This window comes from Sapajus apella, unplaced genomic scaffold (assembly GCF_009761245.1).
Source record: "Sapajus apella isolate SASKATOON/1434 unplaced genomic scaffold, GSC_monkey_1.0 scaffold6, whole genome shotgun sequence".
Taxonomy (NCBI): Eukaryota; Metazoa; Chordata; class Mammalia; order Primates; family Cebidae; genus Sapajus; species Sapajus apella.
The window spans coordinates 75,853,696-75,874,880 of record NW_022436946.1 but is presented as its reverse complement, the minus strand read 5'-3'; the positions used below and the strand labels follow the sequence as shown (position 1 = coordinate 75,874,880).

Sequence of the window (21,185 nt, the reverse complement as noted above, 5' to 3'; positions counted from 1 at the left end):
AGGCATTATTTTCTGATACAAAAAAGTAACAAATTTGCCTCCATCATAAACCACTTAATCTCTTGGATTTATGGTCATTGTTTCTGGATGGGATTATAATATGCATCCCATTTAATTTCCTTGGTTAAGAGAAATAACAGATGTGAAATCACAGTGGAAACAGTAAGTCTCTATAGAAATATTTTCAAATAAGTAATCCTCCCCCCCTTCTTTAGGACTTTAAAACTAGGCATCAATGAACCTGTTTTTTCTATTATGCCTGAAATTTAGGCATGATACCTTGACTCATTCCATCATATTTCAAGAGGATTCAGAATGCTAGGAATTATTTTGGCAGCCTGTAACACATGGCAGCACTGGTCCTTGGGCCAGTGACCCACAGATGACTTAGTATAGAGATCATTGCTAATTATAGATTACTAGTGAATCTTTTTGATATTTTAAGCTCTAGTGGGAAAAATCTGGCCACTTTCATGTTTTTATGAAAGTTGTGGAATAAAAGGATCCAAAGATTTACATATTTTTATCTATTTTGATTTTTTTGTTAACTTTCTCCTTAAAACATTCAGTGGTGATAAAGATGTGGAAACTGTACTGTAGGAGAATTGTAATATTTAAAGCTGTTTGATATTTTTTATTTTAATTTTATATCTTTCGAATACCTCTACAAGGCAGTGTTTTATAATTTGGCTTCATTATTAAGATCCAGTACTTGGCAGCCATAGTTTAGATAATATTGTTTGGTGCTGTTTGCTTGCTAGTTGACAACAAAACCTTTTAGAGGACCTGCTAATCATGATACTGAACACATTTCTGAGGCATTCAGACCATCAAAGCAAGTACTATGCCAATACCTGTGTAGACTGTTTGATATGTCCCAAGCCAATTTAAGAAAGAAAACTGTAAATATAGTTCTACTTGCTCCAAAAGTATGAGTCCACATATTTTCCCAGCTCTCTAAGTCACTGACTGAGGCATTTTATGCACCAGCAATAATTGGCAGCATGGCATACCTGCAGTACACCTTACAATATTAAAGCAAGATTTTTATTCTAAATAACCAAATAAAACTATTCAATAAAAAAAAATGCTTATTCAAAAAAGTGCTTACTGAATACCTATTACATAATGAGCATAGTTCTCGTTACCCAGTGATAACTACATCCGTCAAGAAGAAGAGCACAGGTGCTGCCCTTGTGCAGCTTACATCCTGGGGCTCTCAGTACGTTATATTATAGGAAGAAATGCAGATTTTTTAAATCAATTAATTTCCATTAGAACCAAATAAAAGTCTCAATCTAAACATTTAATTAATTCAAAAATGAATACATTATATGTTTTATTTGTAAATAAGAACTTGTACTATGCTATAAAATTTGTTCAAAAAAATTATTGGCCACTTTAAAAAATTTACTGTTAATGTTACCTAATGTTCATGAGCAAGTATCTGTGTAAGGTTTATGATATAAAAGTTTGCATCTTATTTTTGTTTGTCAGCAACACGTTTGTATAGGGATTTGGAACTTAGTATATTGAAAACCATAACTGAGTCCCTTTGAAAAGAGCATTAAGAGTTTACACCTTTTCTCAATCAATGTTGGGCCTCATATGCTTGGATCAAAGGCAATGCAAAGAATCAATTTTAAAAAAACAGATTGTCTAAGTAATATTTATGTTTCATGATCATAATTAGTCAAATGAAAACTAGTGAAAATAATTCTGGATTATTTCATGGGTTATTTTCCTTTGGTTTTTATCCTTTGGCTGATAGTTTAATATTTCCTGGAGTGCGTCTGGGAGCTGACAGTCAATTCAGTGATTTTCTTGATGGATTGGGACCAGCCCAGCTTGTTGGCCGCCAAACCCTTGCCACCCCTGCAATGGGTAAGAATCATTTTTTATACATGAAAATTGATGTTTTGTGTTTGACAAAGTCATTTAAAACTTTTAAAATTGTGTAATTGCAATACAAGTGAGAAGCAACATTTTAGCTAGGGTGCTACTGTTTGCAAACAACTATTATAATTTCAAGTACATTTTTCTAATTTGAGATATTATGAAAAAGGAAATAAAATTAGTCATAAATATTTGAATTACTGGAACCCTGTTAAGACAGAGAGTCTACAATGGATCTAAATGTAGGACAAGGGTGGCATTTCACAGCATGGGGGGGAAAAAAGACTGTTCAGTAAAGGACAGTGGCGTCACTGTTTACTTCTGTGAAAAAAATTAATGGAATTCCCCCACTCTACACAACTTGCCAAAAAAGTTAATATTTTAGACTTAACTATAAAAAAAAGGGAAGGTGGAGAAAGACACTATAAAGTACTGAAAAACACTTAAGTTGATCTTTCTGTAATATTGCAGTGGGAAAGAATATCAGTAAAATGTATGAAAACCGATTAGCTTGAGGATACAACATAGTGGAATTTCACAATACTGAGGCTTGATAGAAAATCATACAAGCTTCCTAAGAGGAAAAATAATTTTACAAAAAACTATCAAAAATCAGATTCTCATTGGGCTCCTCACATTTTCACTGGACTCTTCAATAATACTGGAAGCCAGAAGAGTAATAACATTACCTTCAGAATTCTGAGTAACAACTGATTTCCAATCTAGAATACAAAAGCCAGCCAAACTATAAAGTAAATTTGAGGCTAAAGTAGATACATACTCGGCCCCAAGCAAAGCTTCAAATCATTTTCCTCATTTCTAACATTTCACAGAAAGCTACTAGAGGATTTACTTCAACCAAATGAACTAAGTGAATTTTCAAAATTATGGATTAAAAAAAAACAAAAGATGGAACCAATAAATAAATACTTGCCTCCTCACAAAATAAAGATGATTGGGATACCCAGGATGATAGCAAAGGAGGAACTAAATATCGCTACAGCAAGGTTTCAAAGCAACATTCAAATTGTATCATGTCAGATTTCATGAGATAAGATTTATAGAATACCTAATGTGTTTGATTTTATGCAAGAGATAAACAACCAGGAGAGACTAAGATTTGAATTAGTGAGATCTACATAAAAATGTAAGCAAATGCTTTCTTAAAAGACACTAATTAAGTGTAGGAAAAAGGAAGATGTAAGAAATGAGAAGTAGTTATAATATGCCAGTTCACACAGTTATGCATAAGGTTACTAGTCAAAATAATATAAATAGTAATATTGGAAAAAATGGGATGACAGAAATTGTCAAGTATCTAGTAGGTGTAGGAAGGCACTGAAAGAGATCAAAATTGGAAGTCAATAATAATACCTAAAACTGCAAAAAGGAAAATATAAGTATAGTGCTTAGAAATAATAAGGCAAATACCAGAAAGTAAATCAGTTAAAAATATTGAAAATTTTGAAAGAATAATTTTTGGAAGACAAAAAGTTGAGAGAAGAGATAGAAGTTAGTTATGTATAAATATAACAGGTTTTATAGAACAGTTGGGGATATTTATATGATTTTAAAATAAATCTTTAAAAAAACATGTAAAGGACTAAAAGAGAACAAAAGACTTCTGGGCACTGAGGTCTAAAACAGATGAGAATGTCTAGAACAACAAAACTGATCAACTGACCAGGCAAAAAAAGAGAATTCTTGCCTGAGAAAATAGAAGTGATTCAACTAAGCAAAAATAACTTAGAAATTGTCAGAGGTAGAGTATACAAAATCCACAGAAACAAAGACCAAGAGTTATTAAACAACAAAAAAAAAACCAAGTATATATTTTTAAGAAATAAAGAGAATGGAAAATATAATGAATTAAAATTGAAAATTCAGTTGATGAGGTAAATAGTATACTGAACAAAGCTTAAGACAGAATTAAATACAAGGAGAACTATAGAATATCACTGTAAACATGGCCTATTTAAATTTAAAAAAATCTTTCATAATAGAGAATATGGGATGTAGGAAGAATAAGCTGAAAAGCTCAAAATTACTCTAAAAGGAGCCTAAAAAGATAATAGAGAAACAGTTTTGGAGGAAAAACTAATGATGACTGAACTGTTTAAGGAAAGCAGAAAACCTGAAGAGCACGCTGAGTGGTGAACTGAACAATCTATACAAAACAAACAAGGAAAAGCTTCTTAATGTAATTTCAGAACATCATCTCAAATCATGAGGAAGATAAAGATTACCTAGCAAAGAAAGGCAATAAATGAACAGCTTTCGTTTCTTAGCAATGCCAAATATATAGATAGATAGATAGATAGATAGATAGATAGATAGATAGATAGCTAAAGAAAAGGACTATCAACCCAAATTTGTATATTAAGACAAATGTTCATTCAAGAGTAAAGATGAAATAGAGACATACTCATTCACACAATGACTCATGAAGTTTACCATCTCCTGCTCTTCACTTAGAGGTGTGCTGTAGCAAGAATAAGCCTAAAAGGAAAGAATGGGATTTGGGAAGCAATGATGAGCAAAGAAATGAGTGAAACTTGGTAAATATATTAAAATAATAATAATTTAACAAAAACAGCAATAAAAACAGGGTTTTAAGTGTGTATTTGACAACAAGCAGGAAAAAAGCAAAATAAGTTGAAACAAAAATGCCACTCGGCATCTACGTGAAAGTTGAGAAGCTGAAGAATTCTTGAATAACTAAAGATATTTGTCTTATATGGGAGAAAACAGGAAAACACTAACTTTAGGTTTTGGGGCAGTCACCTATTGGAATAATATGACAGTATCTAGTAAAATTTAAAATGTAGATGTGCTGTGACCCAGCAATACAGTTTGTAGTTGCATATCCTCAAGAAACTTCTTGCAGCATTCTTTGTTGCAGCACCAAATAGGAAGACGAAGACCCCTAACTGGAGATAAGATAAATATATATAGCATTCACATAATAGAATATTATAGAGAAATTACAGGGAATGTTCTAGATCTCAACACATCAACTTGGATGGATACATAAGAAAATGTTGTTAAGTGAAGAAAGAAAATTGCTGAATGATACCACTTACACAAATGCTTAGGCTGGACACGGTGGCTCACATTTGTAATCCCAGCACTTTGGGAGACTGAGGCAGGCAGATCACCTGAAGTCAGGAGTTTGAGACCAGCCTGACCAACATGGTGAACCCTGTATCCACTAAAAATGCAAAAGTTAGCCAGGCGTGATGCTGCATGTCTGTAGACTCAGCTACTCAGGAAACTAAGGCAGGAGAATTGCTTAAACCTAGGAGATGGAAGTTGCAGTGAGCCAAGATCACGCCACTCCACTCCAACCTGGAAGACAGAGCAAGACTCTGTCAAAAAAAAAAAAAAAAAAAAAAAAGCTTAAAATTTGGAAATGTAATTGAGATGGACAGTTATTAAAAACTATAATCTACCACAAAGAATTTAAGAGTAAATAGAAAGCTGAAAAAACCTAATTAGAACTATAGCTATTGGTATTTAACATTCTACTCACCAAAAAATGGGGAGAATAATCCCAGGTGTTTTCACAGATGAGTTCTAATAGATATGAACTCAAGAGACATGAAAATTATGAAACAAATATTTTCGTGAAATAAAAAGGGACTCATTCTAGTTGCTAATCTAATTTTGTATCGAACTATACATGGGCTATGTAATCCTCCTTAATAATCAAAGAAATGCAAATTAAAATATCTTTTTAACCAGATTGAAAAAAATTAAACTTATTTTTGATACTGGTATTAGACATTTTGCTAATACCTGTATTACTGAGTGCGAGAAGCAGAAAGAGAGATATTTCTGGTCATAGTGCAAACTGGTACAACCTTTCTGGAGGAGTTGGCAGTATGCATAGAATTTTTGGATGTCCATCCTATTAGATATGAAAATAAAATCTTGGAATTCTATGTTCAAAAAATAACTGATGCAAGAATGTGTGCAAGAATTCTTATAAAACTCTTCATTCTAGCCCCATTTACATACACTGAAGTATAAATAGTTTATGTAAATAACCTTTATTTCCATCAACAGGAGCCTGATTTAATAGGTAACGACATGTCCATACAGTAGTCCATATAGTCAATAAAATGACTGTTTATGATATGATTGATGATAGATAGCTAGATAGGCAGGCAAAGAGATAGATAAAAGAATGCTAGGATATTCACTAAATATTAATGGTGGCTTTCTCTGGATAATGAAAATACAGATAGTTACAATTTTTTATTAATAAGTAAATATACTGAATGAAATAAGAGTAAGAAATCTTATTAAGTACAAGAATCACAGAAATACTTCAGCGTTGTTATAGTCCTTTATTAACTAATTTGCAAATCTCATCAGAGGGATTAATACCAGAAAAAAATAAGAGAATTGTTTCCAAATTTGATTAAAGACTGGGAAAGAAAAGTGGGATTGTGCAGTGAGGGGTCTAAATATTAGTTTCTTATCAAAATCATGAGGATAAAAATCTGTAGTCTGATATGGGCTGTCCTTTTTGTTTTAACTGCACATAACTGCAAAGAAGCTGAAACACACCTTGCTTCCCCTCCATTTGCAGGTGATATACAAATTGGAATGGAGGACAAAAAGGGCCAATTAGAAGTTGAAGTTATTAGAGCACGAAGCCTCACACAAAAGCCTGGTTCTAAATCTACACCTGGTAAGGAGTATTCCTGAGTTTGATGAAGAGATTATTAAATAGGCAAACAAGAAAAAACAGTTGCTGCATTTGAATTCCATATGCTCTGTTTTGCATCATCTGATTGATTTAAAAAGCAGTATTTCTGTGTTCTTTGATGTTATTAAAATGGATCTCAGTTTTCCTTGCACAGTTATTATTTCAGAAGGTGTTAGGAAGTGTTTTTAAAATTTAGTTATGGTTGCCTCTTAGCTTTTGTCAGTTATTTTCTTTCTTCACATTTAGAAAGGCAAAAGAAAAAAAGAATATAGCACTAATCATAAAAAGGGAACAATGAACTTTAAGATCTAAACCTGTATTGTAATCCAAGTAAGTCAAAGTCTTCAAATAACTTTGTATACATTGACTCAAAATGAGGAAAATGGCAGTAATGGTAACATATAGATTTAAGGAATAGAATTTATGGAACAATGGAAGTTTTAAGTAATTTGAATAGTCAATGGGAAACTTTCAGTAAGCATCTCTAATTCTGTAATAGGACATTCTCTAATTTAAAAAATAATTGAATTTAAGGAATAACTTCTTATATGTTAATATATCTTTCTTCAGCTCCATATGTCAAAGTATATCTTTTGGAAAACGGGGCCTGTATAGCCAAGAAGAAGACAAGAATTGCACGAAAAACCCTTGATCCTTTGTATCAGCAGTCCCTGGTTTTTGATGAAAGTCCACAGGGTAAAGTTCTTCAGGTCAGTAATAGTTTGTTTGACTTTTTACATTGAAATATTTGTATTATCCATACATCGAAGAGATGGTCAAACACAAAAAGAATAAAATTTGGTAAAGATAAATGTAGAATTGTATTATTGAATAGAAAAAATTCAAATGGTTAATTTATAATATAAATAATGTATATTATTAAAAACATTTGGTGGATCTAATAGAGAACAATTTTATTCTCTCTCTTCTTTTCTTTTCTTTCTCCATCCTCTTCTAGGTTTGCCCTGTTCCCTCCCCTCCTCACTCCTCACTAGATAGATAGATGATAAATAGAGATATGTCAAACAAAACAATGCTAATAATAATTGATTGAGCATTGCTATGTACCAAACATGAGATACAAAGAGGAAGAGGGAGAGGAAAAGAAAAGTGTGCAGAGACCAGCAAATATTTAGTCCTGGTTGACTGCCATATGCATTTTTAGGTGCATATAAATATATAAATATATATATATATTTATATATATATATGCACCTAAAATACATATGCACCTAAAATATATATATATGCACCTAAAATACATATATATATATGTATTTTAAACTTTGTAGCTAACATGTGCAATAAGTATCATTATCCCCATTTTAAAGATTATGTCTGAGATTCAAGAGGTTAAGTAATTTTACACAGTTACTCAGTAAATTGTAAAGGTGGGATTCACCACCAACTCTACTTGTGTAAAGCAGGTGAATGAGTTCAGCTGAGAACCTTTACAGATGACTGAAGGATTAGAAAATAGAACATGGGAGTATGTGTAATAGAAGGCTTGTCTGACACCAATAGGAGTTGATCTAGATTGTGGTAATTTTCAATGATTTAATTGAAATGTTAATCATCTAAGTCAAAATTGGCATGCAAGTCCTCAAAATGTACCAGCTCATAATTATTATTTTTTTTTTGGCCTACCCCTTTACTAAAAAGACCATAACACGAAAGAAATCAAATGAATACTCTCATTCTTTGTACATATTTTCTTGTACATACACTCCATGGTATACTGAGTTGGATTGCTAGCCACCCTCCTAAATTGAACAAATTTTAATTTTTATATTTCTATGGCCCTGCACATCACTAATTAGATAGTAGTTATACAAGAAAGGTGTTGCATTCATATAATAATAATCTGATGTATTTCTTTCTTTAATATGGCTTATGTAGATAATACTCATTGACTAGTAACACACAGTCCTTAATTGCATCAGACGAAAATTTTTTGTGAAGTGTCTATGAGCACCTTAAGGTTATCGTATCTTCTTTTTTGTGCCTTCTCCTTCGTGACAGTTGTATTCATTATTTATGTCCTCTTCTTCTCTGACTGGCCCACTTTTACAACATAGTTGCTTTGAGCCCTTTGAATGTGAAGCAGACAGAAGTCCAGATAATGTTGCATTTCTCTATCTCTGCAGGTGATTGTCTGGGGAGACTATGGCAGAATGGACCACAAATGCTTTATGGGTGTGGCTCAGATCTTGTTGGAAGAACTCGACCTGTCCAGCATGGTGATTGGATGGTACAAATTGTTCCCACCGTCCTCACTGGTGGATCCCACACTCACTCCCCTCACCCGCCGGGCTTCCCAGTCATCTCTGGAAAGTTCAACTGGGCCTCCCTGTATTCGATAATAGTGAACTCATACCAGAGTCATTTCCAATAAAACTCTACATTTCAGGATAATAATCTGAACCAGATATTTCATGATCAAAAGCATTGTTGGAGACAGACAATCAACTTATGTTTTGCCTGTAGTAGTTTTTCAATAATATGTCCCAATCATTATTTAAAACATGGCTTCATATGACAGAACAAGGCAATCTATCAAATTACAGGAAGAATCAACGTGCTGGTGAGAGTCACTGATGCTTCTAACAAATAGAAAAAGAGGAAACTTTAAATCCACGCATACAAATACACACACACATGCACACACACACACACCAAATTGAACAAACTGGAAACTCTCACTCTATGAAAAGTTGTATTCTACACGTATCTGCACAGACCACAAGCAGTGTTATTTCCCTGATGTTTGAATTGTTTTGTTCTTTCGTGTGTTTTGTTTATTTGTGTGGTGGTTGTTGGTTTTCATTTCTTGAGTTTTTGTTTTGTTTTCACCATCTGTTATCTCCACTAGTTTTTTTTTTTTTTTTTTGGCTGTGTCATGAAAGGCCTCATGATGCTAACAGAGACTCTTCCCTTCTTTTTTCCAAAAGCACCAAAAAAAAGGGCTGAAGTGATCTCTGTGGCATCTTCCCAAGGTGTTAAACAGCTACATAAGGTGAAGCCAAGGAAGGGTTTCACTGGCTTTCATTTTATAATTCTTTAAAGTCTTGTGTGTGGAAACCCAAAAGACAAAAAGTTATCTTCCAAAATAAATAATCACAGAAGTACTTTTTAAATTAAGAGCCTATCTGTTTGCATTCTAGAAAATTAATTTATGGTTTCCATTGTTTTGCATGGAAGACTTTTAAAGAAGTCGATCTGCAACTAATGCTGGGGACTAAAACTAACTGCATAATTGTACTTTGAAAACACTCCTTGTAATGCCTTTTTCTTCCTGATATCAAAAAAAAAAAAAAATATATGCTCATGTGTATAAACCACACTTTGACTTCCAAAATGGTGACTAGGAATGGATTTGAGCCTAAGACACTTTGAGCTATGCCCAAGCTTCTCAGCCATGCCTCAGTGTAGACACACCCATCTGCCCTGGAAAGAGCATGGTATGAGCTGTTCAATATTCCACTGGAAATTCCAGTTGAAATATTCTGCACTAAACTAATGTTTTTATCGAATTTTAGTTTACATTTCTTTGAGATTGATGCAAGCACAAAGCTTGATTTTTTAATGCAAAGTATCTTACTTTTGGGGGGGAAAATAAACAAAGTCAACTTTCAATTTGCATTTTCAATTTTTCTTGGCCTTGAATTTCCCTGTGACATTCTGTACATGTGCTACAAACTGCAGTCTCTGCAGATGCATTGATATGTTCTCCCTCCTTTTATGAGTCACTCCACTTTTGTGATTACACAAATAGAGCAGCATGACTTGGAACTGTTCAAAGCTGCATGCACATTTTGTAAAAAAAATTTTAAAAAGAAAAGAAACAAAAGGTTATTTAATAATGTATGTTAGTTCCACATAGGCCAGCTTGTATGTTGCATGTACTTGTACAGTTTGCTTGTTAATTACTATACCGAAATAACCAAGAAATCTAAGCCATCCATTCTTGTTATAGACATTTTGCAGGTTTTAGCCAGACTCAGTCTCTGAGTCTGTGGTGAAATGTCTATAGATGGACTTTATTTTTTACCCTCTGGAAAACGTGATGTAGTACGGACCAAATTCCTTCCAATAAATATTTTGGTGTAGATTCCTACTGTGGGGCTATAACACATGTAGACACTGTGTACACACTAGGTTTTAATTCATAGACATACTGCCTGCACCAAGTGAATTATTTATTATTATTTACACATGCCAGAATTATCTGCCCATCTTTCCACAGGGCACAGATTGACCACTGCTCACCATGGTGAGCAGGAGGAACTGAAGCATTGGTGCACTTCTACTAGATTCTGTTCTGTCTTAGTGGCCAACAATCAACTGATTATAATTGGGTAGTATCTTTCTATTTTGACCATTTGTCTTAACACTCCCCTGTGCTTTTAAATGAAATTCCAACTCATGTACGTAAACATGTTTAATAAAATTTACTTTTCATGTCAGTCAGTAGCCATCTGTGTTCTATGTCTTGCCAGATTTCCATTGTGGGTTTTATGGTGCAAAATGGGAGCCAGACCATGGGAACGGGAGGCTGGGGTTTGTTGTCTGCTGTGGGCATTTGACTTGACTTGTCACTGCACTATATTATGTCTTAATCGATGGCCCAAAGGGTACTTTGCATCACCTACAAGTTTTCACTTTGTCAGCCTAAGTGAGCACATGACTATACTTCTGAAAAGTGGCATTATTAAAAATAATAAATCTCAGTAAGAATCAAATGGAAGGTTGTTTTCTGCTGCTGTTTGAATGTGCTAATAAAAGAGACAACTCTGTTGTCCAGTTGCCAAATTATTTCAAGTTATGTGACATCAAAAAATAGATTCCTGCATCTCTCGTCAGTGTATTTCCTCTTTCCATCTTTTTATTCTGAATCCATGACTAATATAAGTAACCTTAGTTTAAAGGAGACCAATTTAACAAAAAATAAGCAATACATAGACTCTAAATTATCTTTAATAGAATCTTAGGTAATAAAACTACCTCCAAATATAGATAGATAAATATCCAAAATAATATATTCAAAGAGATGTTATTAACTTTTAGGTTATTTTTATGATTTTTTTCTTATCTAAAAGTGTGTTCATATATTTCATAATAATCGCATCTCATAAAACACTTGGTAAGCACTACTTGCATCTCGCATTGTAGTAAAATAACTTTTGTGATCTAGTCTTGTCTAAGAGCTCCTAACTTTTTATAGACCACACTGGCTTTAACTGGTAAAGCAAAGTAAACACAGCTACATCAACATCAAATTTGAGGCAATAAAGTGATTGGAGAAATGAATGTGTCAGTTGTTTATAGTTTTTAAACAGTTGACTGAATTTTACCCTATTAAATTATCCATTTGTCTACATGACACAAGATTATCTGTTAGGCTTGGTCAGTAACTGATGAGTTCAGTTTAAAACAAACTGTCAGAGTAAATCTGTTTAAGGTGTGTGCATTAAGATAGAGCTGGGTGAGGCCAGGAGACAAGTCTGCCACGGAAACAAGTGATGAGAGTTGTCTTCAAAATTATTGTCTAGACAGAAGAAGAAGAGCAGTAATCTTGCTTCAAACCATATGAAGCTCATGGCATTGGGATTTCAGGGTCTACAATGTTGGGAGGAAGGAACTTGAGAAAAAGCAGTTTTGCTAAATCATGGTTTCTTGCTGACCCTAACAACTTAATTGTTGAAATCCCAGCCTCATAAGTATACCAGATAATATATTATCTGATTATACTTAACCAACATTAAGGGCTTTGTTAAATACTAGGTATTAAGTACTTAGAATATAAAGTAGCTCCTTGTGTATTAAAAGATATATATAGAAATAATTAACGACAACATCAACAAAAGGACATCCACTCAGAGACCCCATCTGAAAGTCACCAACTGCAAAGACCACAGGTAGATAAATCCACAAAGAAACCAGCCCAAAAAGGATGAAACCCAAAACCAGAATGCCCCTCCTCCTCCAAGGGATCACAACTCCTCACCAGCAAGGAACAAGCCTGGATGGAGAATGAGTCTGATGAATTGACAGAAACAGGCTTCAGAAGGTGGGTAATAACAAACTTATCCGAGCTAAAAGAACATGTTCTAACCCAATGCAAAGAAACCAAGAAACTTGAGAAAAGGTTTGATGAAATGCTAATAAGAACAGCTTAGAGAGGAATATAAATGAATTGATAGAGCTGAAAAGCTCCTTCCTTTTCTAGACGAACCTTTGCATTTAGTGAGCACCACCTCTTAGAAGCAGGCAGAGAACATTCTCTCTGACCCAGCCCAATGGAACTACGCTAAGTCTAGAAAATTGTGCTTTCTAACCACCATTTTCAGTGCCATTTCCTGGATGATTTAGTTAGCAAGCCTCAAAATCTTTTATGTTCCAGAAATTCTCAGGCTCTCAAGGTTCTCTAACTGCCTTCTGTGATGAGGTTCTCAGCCTATTCTCTACCTATAAATCTGCTCCCGTATCACTGAATCCTCACCAATTTTTCCAGGAGCAGAGGAACTGAGGCTTTTCACTGAAATCATCACCTTTTTCTTTCTCCTTTTTGGTATAACCAGTCTAGATCCTCTCTTCAGATGCTGGATCATCTCCTTCATCCTTTGCATGTGCTTTCTTTTTTATTTTTTGTTGCTGTGTGTGTGTGTGGTGGTGTTTTTTCTTTTTTCTTTTTTTTTTTTTTTTGAGACTGAGTTTTTCTGTAGCCCAGGTTGGAGTGCAGTGGCACGATTCTGGCTCACTGCAACTTCTGCCTTCTGGTTTCAAGAAACTCTGCTGCTTCAGCCTCCTGAGTAGCTGGGATTACAGGCACCCGCCACCATGCCCAGCTGATTTTTGTATTTTTAGTAGAGACGGGGTTTCACCATGCTGGCCAGGCTGGTCCCAAACTCCTGACCTTGTGTGATCTGCCCACCTCAGCCTCCCAAAGTGCTGGGATTACAGGTGTGAGTTACCGGGCCCGACCTACATGTACTTTCATTCCATCACTCCTTTCCCTATTTACATCCTGCAAAATGCCACTGTGGCTTTTCTGATTATATGTGTTATCATATCTATTCATCCCTCTACATTTTCCAAGTTCTTTCAATACATAAAATAATCAGAAACCACACACCTACATCACTCTAACTTGTTTCTGCCACCATGTTCACTCCACCCTAAATTCGTGTTTTTTCCTAATGTCTTGCCTTTGGTTTTCATTGAGGGTTCATTAAAGATGTTTCTTTCATTGGCTATGCATTTTTGTCAACTATATTTTCCAGTATGTCATTCAATATTTTTGGCAAATATTTTTGTATGTTTGTTTTACATTTTATTATTTAGTGTCTGGAAAAAGAATTTTCTTCTACTGAGTTGTTGTGCTTTCTCCTACTATAGAATTCTTTTTTTAAGATAAAATATGCTATTTATTTTTATCATAGAGCAGGCATTTTCAGTCTATTAAAAAGTATGGAATGGGATCAAGTGTAATTTTAAAGGCTTCTCATTTTTCTTTTTTTATTCCAATTTTTATCATAAGTTAAAGGGTACATGTGCAGGTTTATTACGTGGGTAAATTGCAGCACACTGAGGCTGGGGTCTCGGCAATGTCGTCACCCAGGCTGTAAACATAGCGTCCAACACATGGCTCTTCAGTCCATGGCCCCTCCCTCTCCTGTCTAGTGATCCCAGTGCCTGCTGTTCCCATCTTTATGTTCATGTGTATTCAATGTTTAGCTCCCACTTAAAAGCAAGACCATGCAGTATTTGGCTTCCTGTTCTTGCCTTGGATCACTTAGGATATGGCCTCCAGCTCCATCCATGTTACTGCAAAAAGTATGATTTCATTCTATTTTATGGGTGCATAGTATTCCATGGTGTATAAGAACCACATTTTCTTTTTCCAATGCACTGCTGATGGGAACTGAGGTTGATTGCATTTGCCTTGCTATTGTGAATAGTGCTGCAATGTACATATGGATGTATGTGTCTGTTTTGATAGAATGAATTCTTTTCCTTTGGGTATATACTGAGCAGTGGGATTGCTTCTACCACAGGGCTCTTAACCTTTCATATACTTTGATTCCTTTGGTGCTCGGTGAAGCCTATAGACTCCTCAGAATAATGGTGTTAAACTCCTTTAAAAAGTACATAGGAGGAAAAAGAAGCCAATTATATTGAAAGAGTTAAAAACATTTTCACAACAAATTTGTGGTCTGGTGTGTTGGCTCACACCTGTAATCTCAGCACTTAGGGAGGCTGAAGCAGGCAGATACTTGAGCTTTTGAGGCCAGCCTGGGCAATATGGCAAAAACCCATCTCTCCAAGAAAAAAAAAAAAAAAAAAAGGCCAGGAATGATGGCACACACCTGTAGTCCTACCTACTTGTGAGGCTGAGGCTTGCAGATCAACTGAGCCTGGGAAGGTGAGGCTGCAGTGAGCCTTGATCATGCCACTGCACTTTCGTCTGAGTAAGAGTGAGACCCTGTCTCAAAAAACAAAACAAAAATTTGTGACGTCGCAATACATATGACTTGCTTCCTGAGGTATTAAAAGAAATGTAGTGACAGGTCCAATAACTACAGTGTTTTTGAGGCTGTGATGAACATAAATACTTGTTTATATTATGAATATTTGTGTTTTTTTATTGACAGCAAAGTCACAGTTACGGCTATGCTATTGTGGTTTCTTTCCCATGGTGATAAATGAAATTTTAAATTTCAATTAGAGATTAGAAAAAAGTAAAGATGCAATTTTTTTTCACTTTGAAGTTCACGGACTTCCTGAACTCTTACCTGGGACTGACTATTGCAAGAACAGTGTAACCCATTACATGAGCTTAATTTACCCTGGCTCTCCAGGACTCTGTAAAATGATTATATTTTCACATCAACCATAAAATAATTCACAGCTAGTGTATATTTTTTTCTTTTTATGATTTATTCCAATAATGTTATTATGAAATGGTTTCTGGAAACTCTGTAAATCCTTTTGAAATGATTCACTTTAAAAATAATGACATAAGCAAGTAGTTCAGTATATGGCATACAGACTACACAAAACACAAGGTGGGAGAATGAATGCACAGCACAGAAACTGAGGACTCCATGTTCTCCTAGATAACTGCTTCTCAGTCTATAAAACTCAATTGCCTTTTCATAAATCCCAGAGTTTCACCTCCAACTCCCAAAACAGCTACAGTTATAATGCTGAAGGAATCCAAAACTATTTCTTCAGTTGAGAATCAAAATAAAGTCTATATTTTTTATTGCTCCTAGCCAGGATTTTCTTGCTTGCTAGCTTGTATTCTAAAAACAGTACTTTTTTGTGTGGCTTCTGCTTTTCTTTGGTCTAATTTCACCATCTGACATAGCTTGAACATCACCTCCAAATCTCCTGTGAGATGTAATCCCTGATATGGGAGGTGGGGCCTAGGGGAAGGTGCTTGGGTCATAGGGGTGGATCCCTCCTGGCTTAGTGCTGTCCCCACCACAGAGAGTAAGTTCTCAGGAGATATGGTCCTTTAAAGGTGTGTGGCACCTCTCCCCGCCCTTCCTCCTGCTTTCACTATATGAAGTGCCTGCTCCCACTTTGCCTCCCACTATGAGTAAAAGCTCCCTGAGGCCTCCCCAGAAGCAAGCAGATGCCTGCACCATGCTTCCTGTATAGTCTGTAGAACCGTGAGCCAATTAAATGCCTTTTCTTTATAAATTACCCAGTCTCAGGTATTTCTTTATAGCAATGCAAGAATGGCCAAAAACAGTATTTCATCAAAGATGCTGTTTGTTTTCTCAACTATGTATACCAATGTGGAGATTTCTACATTGAAAGTATAATAATAGGGCTCAATAAAATTGCAAGTAATCAATATGAAGTGCTCTATGACATCCCAATTTTTAAAAACTCCTATTTGAAGGGTTTTTTCTAAATCATTGCAACAGTAAATTTTAAAATTACAAATTAATTTTGACTTTACAAATCCACCACCATTATTTCTGGCAGTTGACCTACTGGAATATTTTCCTTGAGGATTTCTTATCCTTCTGAAAGCAAGCAGCTACAGGCTGAAGTCAAAGTCTTCTTCAAGCTGTTCTTTTGTAAATGTGTAACCCCCGATGATATAAGCAAAGTGTGACTGTTGAGGTTGGAAGGGTTGGCGATTTGAGAGCTAGAAGGGTCACAGAGGGGAAGATGTCTAGAAACAGTGAAGGGATGAAGGAAAATTTGCCCTAGATCAGAAGGGCTTCCTGTCTCATTCCTTAGTAGGGCAATAGCGCCACAAAGGTCAGGCTACATCCTAAAGTCAGAGGAACAGTGGTCAGTCAGGGTTCAGTTTCCCTTTTGTGCTCCAATGTTAGAAGTAAATTTTTCAAAAATTTATGATAGGTCACCAAGTTATAAAGGAAATGGTTTATAAGAGCTGGTTCCTGTACTGTAAAACAATTCCCACTTACCTCTCTCTCTCTGAATTTCATCATCTCCCTGATTCCCCAGCCACCCACCCCCAGGTTCTCTGCCTTTTGGTTCTTCCACTCTGAAAAGTGCATTCTCTGCCAAGGGCTCACCCACTGCTCACTCATCTGAGTTCTGCCACCCACAACTTCATAGGCAGCTAAGATCAGTGCTCAGATTTTAATGTTGCAACCATTCACCTTGGGATCCTGTTAAAATACACATTCAATTTTAGAGGTCCAAGATGAGGCCTCAGATAATGCATCTCTAACAAACTCCCAGGCAGGACCTATTATGCCATTTAGGAGGAGCTCTAGTACAAAATAAAAATGTGAGGTCCTGTCTTCAAAAATTCTTAAGATTTTCAAGATGGCAACAGCAGAACATGAAGCCAAGAGTAGTCCTCCTGAGTGCTACGCCTGGTGTGACTGCCCAAGACCCAGGCCTATGGGCCAGCCCTTCTCCCAAGTGATGGAGGCATTGCCTAAGCCTAGAAAGAAGAGCCTTGTGATTGGCCACACTTTCCACTGGTCTTTCTATCTACTAAGTGAAACCAGCAAAAACACTCATGATTTTTCAGTCTAGATCTCCAGTTTATCAATGAAAATGGATAAGTTGGTACCCCTAGAGTAATGCTCTAGAAATGCACTTCTTTTTCTCTGAAACACTGTTGATGAAAGCTTTCCAGATTATATTATAAAGAATTAAGAAACATTCTTTGAGCTTTTCTTTAGACAACGATGGAAGAGGTAGAAGGCAGGACAAATGTGAAGTCCCCAGAACCTTCACTCTTGCTCTGTGCTTTTTCTGTTTGACAATTTTCTCGGGGGTAGGGGAAGGGGGATGTTGATGTGGGTCAGTCAGGCAAGTTCCATTTTTGTGAAAAGATAGATGGAGACTAAGAGAGATCTATTCTGGTTTTTTTTTTTTAGAGACAAAATCTTGCTCTGTCACCCAGGCTGAGGTACAGTGCTGCCATCATGGCTCACTGCAGCCTCAAGCTTCTGGGCTCAGCCTCAGCCTCCTGAGTAGCCGGATGACAAGTGTGCACCACCACATCTGGCTGGTGGTCTGACTATGTGGGCCAGAGTGGCCTCAAACTCCTGGCCTCAAGCAACCTTTCTGCCTTGCCTTGTCAAAGGCCTGGGATTACAGGTGTGAGGCACCACACCAGGCCTAATACTTCAATAACAACCACACACCAAATATAACTCTGAGCTACATAAATCCTCTTTCCTAGGAAATTTGGCTACCAGAGCCCTAGTTGTTAGAAAGTTAAACAAAGTTCCACCACTTTAGGGTTAGATTGCCTCACAGTTCCAAAGGCAACAGGAAGCCCAGTGGCAGGGCATCAGCTGGCCTCCTGCAGTCCCAACCCTCCTCGCCCTCCGTGCTGGGCTCCTGCCTGTTACCTACCACCAGGGCATCAGGTGGGTAGTAACTAGGAAAACAAGTAATTCAAAATAGTGTATCTAGTGGCATGTTCTCACCTCCCAGGAGGCTGTATAATATTTGTGAATTTCCACTGCTTTATTAACTAGAAAAGAGCAGTTGTATTATCTGGTTCTTCTCAAAATTTGGTTTCAAAAGAAATCTCACTCTGCCACACTAACATTTGACTGAAAATTATGAACAGGAGTATCAGTCTTTAAACAGGAGCCTCAACCCTGCCCTCTGTGGGTGAGAGCAAGAACCGCATAAAACAAGCGGGTGTGTTGGCGCATCTCAGCCACAAGATGACAGCAGTGCTTCGTGCAGTTTCGAGAAGACGCTGAACGCAGAGGGCCATTTTGAAGGTCAATGCTGATGCGGAAGCCTTCAGTAAGCAGGGAAAATTTAACTAGGACTGACTAAACTTGAAGGTTAAGAACAAATCTTGTGGGGCAATTGCCTTTTATATGGCATAAAAATATCTGCTTGAGAATACAGTATACGTATTTTATAATAATATGCATGCTCAAATGTTTTTCATTATGTCCATCAAGAATTAATCAGTTGGTTTGTTTTGGTGAATGGCCTCACATGGCCTTCCCTGTGCCTCTCTCTCTCTCTCTCTTTTTTTGTCTCTTATAAGAACACTTGTCACTGGATTTGGGGCCCACCCTAAGTCAGCATCATCTCATCTCAAGCTCCTTACCTTAGTTATATCTGCAAAGATCTTTCTTCCAAATAAGGTCACATTCAGATGTTTCGAATGGACTTTTATTTTGGGATGGGGGTGTCATCATTCACCCACTACAGGTGGAAGGCAGGTTATTCCTTGAGACCTTTCTAATTATTCCCACCACTATTATGGAATTTCAATCAGTGTGGAGAAAAGCCAGTAAACATCAGGACAAAGCAGCAAAGTTCACCTGACTATGAATGCGGGAGTTTCTAGATGCGTCATTGATAAAGGCACCCTTTCTCCCCAGAGGTATTTCCGTGAACCCTTCTGTGGAGTCTGTGAAATAACTCCCTAGTAACTTGAACCCACTCAAATTTACAGCATTTCAAAGTGTGTAATTAATAACAACCTGATGATGACACTAATTTGTGTACAAATACCATAATAATGAGAAAAATACTATAATACAAACATACTCTAATTAGATCTTTTGTGGTGAACAGGTATGATCAATTGAATCTGAAACCTCATACTTAATGAGACTATATAGCTATGTACCATGGGGCAGAAAAAATCAGGATTATAATCCTACCTACCCTGCTTGCCTAAGAGAAATGTCTATCAAAGTATTTTTAAACATATAAAACCCTACAAGAATGAAGTGTGCTTTTCTTTCCAGTGCACCTCTGCAGCACGTACAGGCATGTATGAGTACATGTAAACAACAAACATTGAGCCTGAGCCCGTGCTACTCCAAGTCCAGTCCTCTGACCAGCAGCACCAGCAACAGCTGGGAGCTTGTTGGAACTACAGACCCTCGGGTCTCACCCCAAACTGGCAGAATCAGACTCCGCAGTTTGTTTGTTTGTTTTAAAGCCTCGTTTTATTTTCATGGCTGATCTTTGTAATCACGGAGGCCAGTATGTACAGACAAAGGGGAAGCTTTTATTTCTTGGTCTCTTCCTCCTCGCACGAAGTCTTGACGATCGCCTCCTTTTTGGCCTGGAGGCGCTCTTCAGGGCGCCTGCGTGCTTCCTCGGTCTGGCCTGCCCGGCCAGGAGCTGCTCGCCGGCCTTGTCTGCCTTCAGCTCGTGGATGTGTTCCACGAGATCCGCTTGTTTTTGAACACATTCCCCTTCGCCTTCAGGTACAGGCTGTGATATAGGTGACGATCAATTTTCTTAGATTCCCGGTCTCTTCTGAGCAGCGGCGCAGAGCCCTCATCTCCTCTCCCGCGTGACCTTCGCGCTCCGGCGTTGGCTGCCCCCGCGCTGACCTGGGCCCACGTGCTGACCTGGGCCCACGTGCCTGCGCTTCCGGCGGGCCGAGGCGTTTTGCTGGCCGCGAGCTCGGATGCTCGGCCCATCTTTGATCAGCTTCCGCGTCCGCTGCCGCGAATTAGCACTGGAGATTTCACTGGTCTCGTTCGAGTCCCACCAGACCTTCTTCTTGCCACAGCGGAGGACACTAGAGGCGAGCCTCTTCTGAAGCCTGAGCATACTCACGGCTGCGGCCGCAGCAGCGAGAGTCAAGCGCCAGACTCCGCTGTTAGCAAAGTCCCCGAGTGATTCCTAGAGATACTGAAGTTTGAGAAGCCCTGCTCTAAATAATCTCGTGGGGTAAGTTCTATTCACTGAAATAGGAGTCCTCAATATTTGTATAATTAGGAGTTCCATTGGAGCCATCGGGTGTGAGCAGTGGTGGGCAAAGGGAAAGAAAGAAGGCATTTTTACTGCGTATGTGGCCCTCCTTTGCTGACAGTCCACCCTCTTTCCCCAGCAACCCGGATTATGAACCTCAATGGCAGTGACTTAGACATCAGCTGGATTCAGCTATTATGACTGTGAAAGATCAATGGGGCTGCCCTGATTGAGGAATCGTAAGTACTGTGATCTTGACTCTGGCCTTTTAGTGTGGCATTTTCAAAGGCAGCTGAAAGAGTAACTGCAAAGGAGTGCCAGAAGCATTGGTTTAAAATAAACAAAAAGAAAAGGGAAAATATTAAAAGCTAAG

At 37.2% G+C, this 21,185-nt stretch overlaps 1 protein-coding gene and 1 pseudogene across 50 annotated transcripts in view; one reads left to right on the top strand and one right to left on the bottom strand.

The window, feature by feature from the left end:
* The window catches only part of RIMS1 (regulating synaptic membrane exocytosis 1), a 496,468-nt gene extending 487,214 nt beyond the window's left edge, over nt 1-9,254 (top strand). For all 50 annotated transcript variants that reach the window (XM_032275542.1, XM_032275541.1, XM_032275540.1 and 47 more), the window contains 4 exons: nt 1,772-1,884; nt 6,494-6,595; nt 7,184-7,323; nt 8,761-9,254. In XM_032275542.1, coding sequence (XP_032131433.1) covers nt 1,772-1,884; nt 6,494-6,595; nt 7,184-7,323; nt 8,761-8,976 — 571 coding nt within the window. In that variant the 3' untranslated portion in view covers nt 8,977-9,254. The remainder of the gene's footprint in view (nt 1-1,771; nt 1,885-6,493; nt 6,596-7,183; nt 7,324-8,760) is intronic.
* A 10,786-nt stretch (nt 9,255-20,040) lies between these two features.
* Nucleotides 20,041-20,704, bottom strand: LOC116549093 (annotated as a pseudogene).
* Between the last annotated feature and the right edge of the window lie 481 nt (nt 20,705-21,185).